We start from the raw sequence: 8587 nt of genomic DNA, 5'->3' as shown, positions 1-8587 counted from the left end.
CCCTGTGCGCACTCCCGACGCAGGGGATGGGGGGATACCCTAGCTTGGCACGGCAGGTTAAAGGCTGTTTCTACACTCGCTTCTATAGTTACAAGGCAGACGTGTGTTGCTTGTGTATTGGACATGTTGACATAGACAGCATATTGTGAGTAAACAGTGAAACCAGTTTGTGGAGGTTCCTCCCTTCAGGTGCAATGCTGTCCGACAGGTTTGTTGTTTCCTGATCGTCTCAGCGCAATAAAGTGCGCAATGAAGTGGAGTAACTATTAGCTCTGTTTTTGGTGAAACCAAGAGAAATACGTTTGTTTTTCTTCAAGAAAGCTTTGACAGATGGAACAAACTGGAGCCAAATGGAGCAGCTGTGTTGGACAGGTCAGTGTTGGAGGAGCATCTTCATACTCGGGCTTCTAACTACAAGTGTTCTCACAGGTGCTCTTGCACTTTTTCTGTGTAGCTTTGTGCTTCGACAGCCGCGTTATTGTTGCTGTGGATGAACGGACTGTCCCTCGTGCAGATGGCCCACTGCTCCGTCACGTACAGACACCAACCAGGTAACCCACACCTGTCTCCTGTCACTTCATAAAAATTAGCTTTATAATTTGTGGTAATGCTTCAGTTACACAAACGTGCCTTGCAACAACAGCACGACTAGAGGAAAACCAAACTGCTCTTCTGTGAATCTGAGTAGTTTATTGCCATTAAACATCAGATGTTAAGTGAAATTAGAAGCAGCTCCTTGGTAGCAGGATTTAGAATAAATAACAATAAAAACAAATTCTATATAGCACCACTGGCTTTCCTATGAAGGAGTATTAGGGTGCCATTAAGAAAAAAGCAAAACAAAACATTGTTGTGAGAATAAAGTCAAAATTTTGAAATGTGTAGATTACAGCTGTTTCAAGACAAACGGCCACGGCTGCTATACCATCTACAAACATATATATATATATATGGTGTATATACATTCTGCTTTGTGTAGATGAGCTGGTGAAGTTGTACTTCAGAATCAGTTTTCATTACAAGGAAGTGATTTCTCTTTAAGCACATAAACACAGTGGTGATGAGCAGGGCGCCATGAGGAGGAGAAAGGCAACCAGTCCTAATGCTCCATCCTACCTCTCTGTATGACCCACGTTAGGTTGATCTTTCTAGTACGCTGGGCCTGCACAGCTCACTTGGATTGTTTGTGGTACAGATTGAAAAAAGTACTGGAAACATTAGCATCACACAGTTGTTCATCCACATATACACAATACAAATGTCTCATTCCCCCACATCGCTAAGATGCTCCTCTGGAGTGAGATGTGACTGTGGTTGTCAGCATGAATCTCCAGGTAGGCTGTGCGTGAAACTAAACGTTGGTCAGCTGGAACTAACAGTCCCACAGCACCGAGCACCACAGGAAGCAGAATCCTGAAAGGATCTTTCACAGATACCTTAATACCACGCTACCATCTGAATGTTGCAGCAGAAATCAAGACTTATCACAGCAGGCAGCATTTTCTAATCTTCTGTGGTCTAATTTTGGTGAGCGTGTGTGTGAATTATACCTTCATTAGATCAGAAGTGTCAGAAATACTCAGCAACAACAACGTTATTATTAATAACAATAATTACAATTATAATTCATAATATACATTTTTAGAAGTTGATAGGGAGACTGCTACCACACTGAAAATCTCCCGTTGGCATTAAAGCAGGTCCATGATGGACCTCCACAGAAAATTAGCATTCAAATGTAAATAATCCAGTTTTGTCCAGTTTCAGCCACCAGACACTCTCAGCTTTCACAGTTTGTTTTTTGTGATTTTGTGTGAAATCATAACACAACGTTGTTGCTGACGGATATTTTTTTTAACATTTACATATGTGTGTGCAAGAAAATGCCGCTTCACTGTAAATGTGTTGGAACCGATTGTCAGAGATGTGAATTTGGGAGCTCCGGAAATGCACTTATAAGTACTTGTTTACTGAAGTCAAAGCTTTGTTTGTGGAGAGCACAAGAGTTTTTAAGGATTACAATTTGAATCACCATTACTAGACTAAGCACGCACAGGAATACAAGAACTAACGAAGAGCAGAAATGGACATCTGAGCTCGAAAGCAACAAGGACTTTTTGCCAAGTTACTCATCCAGCGATGGAGCAGTCAAAACCAGCTTTGTGATTTTAAACAGAATCACAGAAAACCCCAGTATCCCACTGTCTGAGGAGGTTTTAGTGGGGTCTGATGGCTGAAGCTCCCTGAGTACATTTGAGAATGCATCCCTCGCCACATGAACCATAAAAAGAGGGGTCAGAGATACTACGGGAAATCTGGAGCTTAGACAACAGACTAGAGAGTTTGACTTTTGATGTCCGTATGAGTTATGTTTTTGATTATCAGTGACAGTGAACTACACCCTGTAGGAGATCCAGTGTTGGTGGATGAGACAGAAGCTGCATCCTTCCTGTCCCGTTCACTGCTCTATAACAGCTGGGACTTTGAGCTGGTTGTGCCTGGTGATGTGGAGAGGGAGTGCATGGAAGAGATTTGCAACTACGAGGAAGCCAGAGAGATTTTTGAGGACACTGCGAAGACGGTGACTCTTCTTTGACTGTAGAACCTGTTTTTAATCTGGAGTCTTAGAATGAAAAACTATCAGTTTAATTTAACAATTATTTACACGTTTATCACCTAAATATACATGTTTTTTTTATTTTAATATTTAAAATACAAAACCTTTTCTCTTAGTATTTGAGCAATTTGACTTAACTTATTCAAGGTGACCTCTTCATTTAATCTTCATTTGCTTCCATTTCTAGGAAAATTTTTGGAAAACGTACACCAATCAAGGTAATACTTTAGCATCACTATGCTAACCTTTTCATTTCATTGTTCAAATGTGCATACTAATGACGAATGTATTTTTTGTAGTAGTTGGGATGACACTTTCTTTTTTCCATATTGCTATTTTTTGTCGATTGTATATTTTGTATATTTTCTAATTTTGCTGTTTTATCTACGTCTTCAAACCTCCAACAGTATCACGACTGAAGTCATTGCTGTAGTGATTGGCTACAGATTGTCTGACTGAGTAACAGGAGAACTATTGAAGAAACATTTTTTGAGTGGGGTGATGATGTTTGTCTTTGAAGGTAGTGCAAACAGACTGGACGTGTCAGGTCTGGTGGCAGGGATCCTGGCTGTACTAGTGTCTGCTGTAATTGCCACGGTGCTGGGAGTGTACTGCTACAAAGCCAAGAAAAAGGGTGCACGGAGGTCTGGCCGGTACGTTTGCTCCGATGTGGATCATCTGGTAACAGAGAAATGTGGAACAAAGTGACACCCTAACCGACACCAGTAACATTTCCCAGTAATGTCTTTTAAAAACCAGTAGACCATTAAAAAAAATACAAAGTAGACAAGAAGACAATATTAATCCCTTAATCTTAATCCATAGTTTGTGCAAATTTATAATTCTTTATTGTTATTTTTCCCTTAAAGGTCCAGGGGATGTGGGAAAGTAACACAAAGTGTCCGGGTTGAAAAAAGGAGACATGAGGGCAGAATTGTTTATTAAAGTTTATTAATATTTTTATTAGTAATTAAACCAAAAGAGACGGACAAACCACTGTCACCTTAAAAAATGAAAGAACAAAACCCAGGTATGGCTCACTAAAAATTGAAGCAAGTCAAAAAACTTTAAATGACAGAAAAATACAGAACTCACAGTCGTAGCATGGATGCATCAGAGAGCAACTTGGGGTTAGTATCTTGTCCAAGGATATGTGGCTATGTGTCGACCAGAGAAACCAGGGCTTGAACCACCAACCTTCTGATTACTAGATGACTTGCTCTACCGCCTGAGCCACAGTCACCCCATCAAGGCTCACTGGGACTAGAACTCTCCTTTTTTGGACCTAAGTACTTTTGCTTTAATGGTGAGTAGAGTCAGCTGTACCAGAATCACAGCAAAGATTTCTGGCACAACTTCATCTGCTTCCAAGGTGCATGGAGAAGATGAAAGAATTCACAAAGCAGGAACTCCAGCAACACTTAAGGGAAGATGAACAACTTTAATAATTGACCAACGCGTTTTGGCTTGTGGCCTTCATCAGGGTCACAAGCTGAAACGCGTCGGTCAATTATTAAAGTTGTTCATCTTCCATCCAGAATCAGAAAACTTTATTGATCACTAAGGAAATGATGTAGGTTACAGTTGCTCCAAGACACTAACAGACTAAAAAATTAAACAATACAATTTGTCACAGATTTTACAAATTTAAGAAATAGCACTAATTTATGCAAATCACTCAGTTATACCTATAAGGATTAGGAATAGGTGGCACCTAAGGCAGGGCACATGCTTAGTGTCTGACCTCACAGATGTGCTTCAGGAAAAATGGTCGAAACCTCCTGAACCTTCTCTGGAAAACCTTCCCAGAAGAGTTGAAGCTGTTATAGCTGCTAACGGTGGGCCGACATCATATTAAACCCATGGATTAGAAATGGGATTTTAGCCCAGTTTACATGACCAAATACAGGCAGACGACTAAATACTTTTGGCAATATAGTGTATAAACATTTTCACGTTTTTATGTTTGTTTATTAGCAATACAGCAACTAAAGGGGTTTAAAATTGGCGTGTTGTGCTGTGTGCTGTTCCAGACCTCCAGTACAAATTGCAGTAGATGGGCATACATCAGCTCCGGAGACGGTGCCCCTAGGTGGGATCACTGCACCCGGTCTGCCTAGCTACAACGATGCCCTGAACCACAGTGGGCAGCACGATGCTCCACCACCACCATATTCAGGGTAAGTGGAAGGCAAAGCGTGCACACACAAGGAACACTGGAAAGACTGACTACCAAGAGTACTAAGACATTCTGGTGAGAGAAGCACAACACATGTTGTGTATTTATACACGGGAAGGTGACTAATTGGAAACAGGTGTAACAAATTCAACACAAGTGAAACTGATTGAGTAAAGACACAATTACAAAGAAGGGAAAGCAAGCAGGTTGCAGATGAGTGTTTAATTTAACTGTCAAATGTACTCATGTTTGCAGTAAATGAAATGGCATACAAATTTGAAATATTTGTATAGATATTGGCACTCGGTGTCCCAGGCAATGTCTAAATAACTTTGGTCCACTTATCTAGAAGATGAAGAACATGGAACCATCCATATATGCACTACACTGATTATAGTATGATAATCAATGACAATCATGATGCGAGAAAGTCTATATGAGTGGTGTAAAGTGGTGTATGCAGTGGTGTTTGCAAGTGTATGGTATGTGTTGTATGTGCACATCGAAAATGAAATGATACTTCAAACAATACCAAATGTGTGTGATGGCATGAAGAAAGCAATCACACATTCAATTCAATTCAATCCAATTTTATTTATACAGCTCAAAATCACAACAACAGTCATATTGTGCAGTAGATCGTACAATAATACATAGAGAAAAACCCAAAAATCATATGACCCCCTATGAGCAAGCACTTTGGCGACAGTGGGAAGGAAAAACTCCCTCTTAACAGGAAGAAACCTCCAGCAGAACCAGGCTCAGGGAGGGGCGGGGCCATCTGCTTTGATTGGTTGGGGTGAGAGAAGGAAGACAGGATAAAGACATGCTGTGGAAGAGAGACAGAGATTAATAACAGATATGATTCAATGCAGAGAGGTCTGTTAACACATAGTGAGTGAGAAAGGTGACTGGAAAGGAAAAACTCAATGCATCATGGGAATCCCCGGCAGCCTACGTCTATTGCAGCATAACTAAGGGAGGATTCAGGGTCACCTGGTCCATCCCTAACTATATGCTTTAGCAAAAAGGAAAGTTTGAAGCCTAATCTTGAAAGTAGAGATAGTGTCTGTCTCCTGAATCCAAACTGGAAGCTGGTTCCACAGAAGAGGGGCCTGAAAACTGAAGGCTCTGCCTCCCATTCTACTTTTAAATACTCTAGGAACAACAAGTAGGCCTGCAGAGTGAGAGCGAAGTGCTCTAATAGGGTGATATGGTACTACAAGGTCATTAAGATAAGATGGGGCCTGATTATTTAAGACCTTGTATGTGAGGAGCAGGATTTTGAATTCTGGATTTAACAGGAAGCCAAAACAGGAGAAATCTGCTCTCTCTTTCTAGTCCCTGTCAGGACTCTTGCTGCAGCATTTTGGATCAGCTGAAGGCTTTTCAGGGAGTTTTTAGGACTTCCTGATAATAATGAATTACAGTCGTCCAGCCTGGAAGTAATAAATGCATGAACTAGTTTTTCAGCGTCACTCTGAGACAGGATATTTCTAACTTTAGAGATGTTGCACAAATAGTTCAGTTCTCTTATTTGCTTTCAAACTAACTGCACCCCCGTCTTTCTAAAAACCTTTTTTTAAATAGGAACGGAAACAGCTGGACGTTCATTGATCATGCTGCTATTCACAAAGTTTTTCTTCCTGTCTTTGACCACAGGGGTGCGCCGTCGGTATCTGCTGATCCAGGTGACAATGAATGAAAGCCCTGCAGGTCACTGTGTGAAACCTTGACACTGATGGTTTGGGGAAAATTTCTGGTTGTTTTTTAAAATATACATATTTTCCTTAGGAGTGCAGTTCAAAGACAGTCCCAAAGTGGACCGTAGCTAATCATTTGTCACTAGTCTGATCACTTAAGACTTCGTTTTTGTGCTGTGTTTGTGCATTTGTGTTCAAGAAAAACCAAGATGCATTTTATATAATAAATCATGTAACAATTTCACACGCCTCCAGTCATTGTATAACTTGTTGTGACTTGCAAAGCCAGCAAATAAGCATGCAAGTAGTAGATTAAATTAGAATCAAGAGGAAGTTCTTCTGGACATGTTTGCAGCCTTTGTGCTGTTTGTCATAGAAAGGTAAAACTGCTGTAGAAGCTTAGTTTTTGTTTTGTGTTTACAATGGTCTACAGCACACTGCGAAGGCGTGCATGCTTGTAAGAGAGAAGGCGATCACGCCAGCCAAGTCATTCTTCTTAAAAATGGCGTCATGTGAACAAAACGCAAAAAGAGCGAGTAAGCTGCAGCTATCGGAGCAGCGTGAATATAATTTCTCTTACTAAAGCTGCGACGTGGAGCATCTGTTCGGCTTAACACGAGAGACAATAGACAGTTAAATATACGGGGAGAGGAGGGGGGAGGAGGTGCTCCTGTCCGCCGCGGCTCCCCACACCGCCCCCGATCCCCACTCAGTCTACAGGCTTGTCAAGCAGAGGAATAAACAGAATCGGGCGCTGGAAGTGAAGATATCCCTCCCTCCCTCCCGCTCACTATCTGTGCATCTTCATCCAGCTCTTTCTTTCATGGAGAGGAATTATCCCGCTTCGGGCTTCGGAGATCTGGGGACTGGGACGGGATGGAGTTACGAGAGATCGGCCAAAGCAAGGTAAGCTTCGGTGGCCGAAGCATGGGGAGCGCTGTTTTCTGACTGCCGGTAAGCTTAAGAGGCTCTGACAATGCCGTGGCATAGCGCTGACTGCGCCGAGTATTTAGCCCGGCTGCACGGCCACCAGGCTCAGGTACAGCCAGCCGTCATTTCATTGGGGGGAAGGTTAACAGTGATGCGAAGACGGACAGGGGTGAACCGCGGGTTGGTAGAGGACGGTTTCGTTATTGAACAAACCAAAACAGTCCCCCCACATACACACACATGTATGAGTACATCAGTGTTCATTACTGCATTGTCTCCGCTGCACACGAACACAAGCATGACAGCCACGGTCACCGGGCATAGTCCACACATGAAAGCGTGTATGCAAACGAAACACTGTGCCAAACACAGCGCAGTCATGGATACACGAGCCTTTATTCAGTGAAACTAACGCACTATTGCCAGTTCTCTGTAAAAGAGAAACTAATTCATTAACAATAGAACCCAGTGCGGTTGTTTGACTACAACACACAGGCTGGCAGCTACTATTAAGCTGACATTAGCCGCTATCATTAGGCATCTTGAGCATTACCCAGTGTCTGACAGCACATTTCTCCGGAGCAGACAGCCTGTCCCCGTCATAGACACATTACCAACCTGCCCAATAAGGCGGTGACTTCAATCGTAAATAAGAAAAAGCAAAGAAATTCCGCTGCAGGCAGTGATCAGCTGATTCCTTATATGGCTGTGCTGTTGTATAAAACAGGTCTTATTAAAGTTAGCAAGCTCCTGTTAGCCTAGCTGCACATTAGTGGTTGCCTTGGCAACAACAACAGTCTCAGAGCGCTTCTCTGTTAGCAACGGCTCTTATTAAGTCTGGCAGTATGACTGTGATTCCAATAGATTAGTTACAGATTTATAAAAACAAGGCAAAGACTGATTCTTATGCCATCATGTGTATAATATTTGTCTTCATATTTTAAATGTAACGACATGAAGTCAGAAGTAAAGTCTTGGTCAGATGTTCATGTAACGTACACAGCAGCCTTTCAGTGTCTCGCAGTGTAAACATTACATCAGACAACTCTTGTTCCCAGTGTCTTTTCAGTGAATCCCTTCAGTGAAATTAAAAAAAATCACTCTCCGTTGAAAAGCACTTATTCTTGATTCCCCCGAGATGCTGCATTTGACTCCTCT

At 41.9% G+C, this 8587-nt stretch overlaps 2 protein-coding genes across 4 annotated transcripts in view; both read left to right on the top strand.

The window, feature by feature from the left end:
• Positions 1 to 6740, top strand: prrg2 (proline rich Gla (G-carboxyglutamic acid) 2). Of its 2 annotated transcripts, none has more exons than XM_076882806.1 (7): positions 1 to 372; positions 455 to 551; positions 2386 to 2581; positions 2805 to 2835; positions 3138 to 3270; positions 4651 to 4797; positions 6459 to 6740. In XM_076882806.1, exons 1-7 carry the CDS (start codon positions 351 to 353, stop codon positions 6499 to 6501), a joined length of 669 nt encoding a protein of 222 aa, XP_076738921.1. In that variant the 5' UTR covers positions 1 to 350; the 3' UTR covers positions 6502 to 6740. The 2 variants fall into 2 exon arrangements, with proteins under 2 accessions (XP_076738921.1, XP_076738922.1); XM_076882807.1 differs by having other exon boundaries at positions 17 to 372; positions 2409 to 2581.
• Positions 6741 to 6883: 143 nt separating this feature from the next.
• prr12b (proline rich 12b) overlaps positions 6884 to 8587 on the top strand; it is a 62177-nt gene continuing 60473 nt past the window's right edge. For both annotated transcript variants that reach the window (XM_076882805.1, XM_076882804.1), the window contains exon 1: positions 6884 to 7405. In XM_076882805.1, the coding sequence (XP_076738920.1) occupies positions 7323 to 7405 (83 nt within the window). In that variant the 5' untranslated portion in view covers positions 6884 to 7322. The remainder of the gene's footprint in view (positions 7406 to 8587) is intronic.

Source organism: Maylandia zebra, linkage group LG4, assembly GCF_041146795.1.
Source record: "Maylandia zebra isolate NMK-2024a linkage group LG4, Mzebra_GT3a, whole genome shotgun sequence".
In the NCBI taxonomy this organism is placed as follows: domain Eukaryota; kingdom Metazoa; phylum Chordata; class Actinopteri; order Cichliformes; family Cichlidae; genus Maylandia; species Maylandia zebra.
The sequence above is the reverse complement of the archived record's forward strand: the minus strand, read 5'-3'. Positions and strand labels throughout refer to the sequence as shown.

Excerpts from the sequence above, each read along its gene's own strand:
- prrg2 (XM_076882806.1), top strand. The coding sequence starts at position 351 with ATGGAGCAGCTGTGTTGGACAG. Across the intron at positions 2,836-3,137 it reads GAAAACGTACACCAATCAAG|GTAGTGCAAACAGACTGGAC; the intron begins GTAATACTTTAG and ends TTGTCTTTGAAG. Across the intron at positions 4,798-6,458 it reads CCACCACCACCATATTCAGG|GGGTGCGCCGTCGGTATCTG; the intron begins GTAAGTGGAAGG and ends CTTTGACCACAG.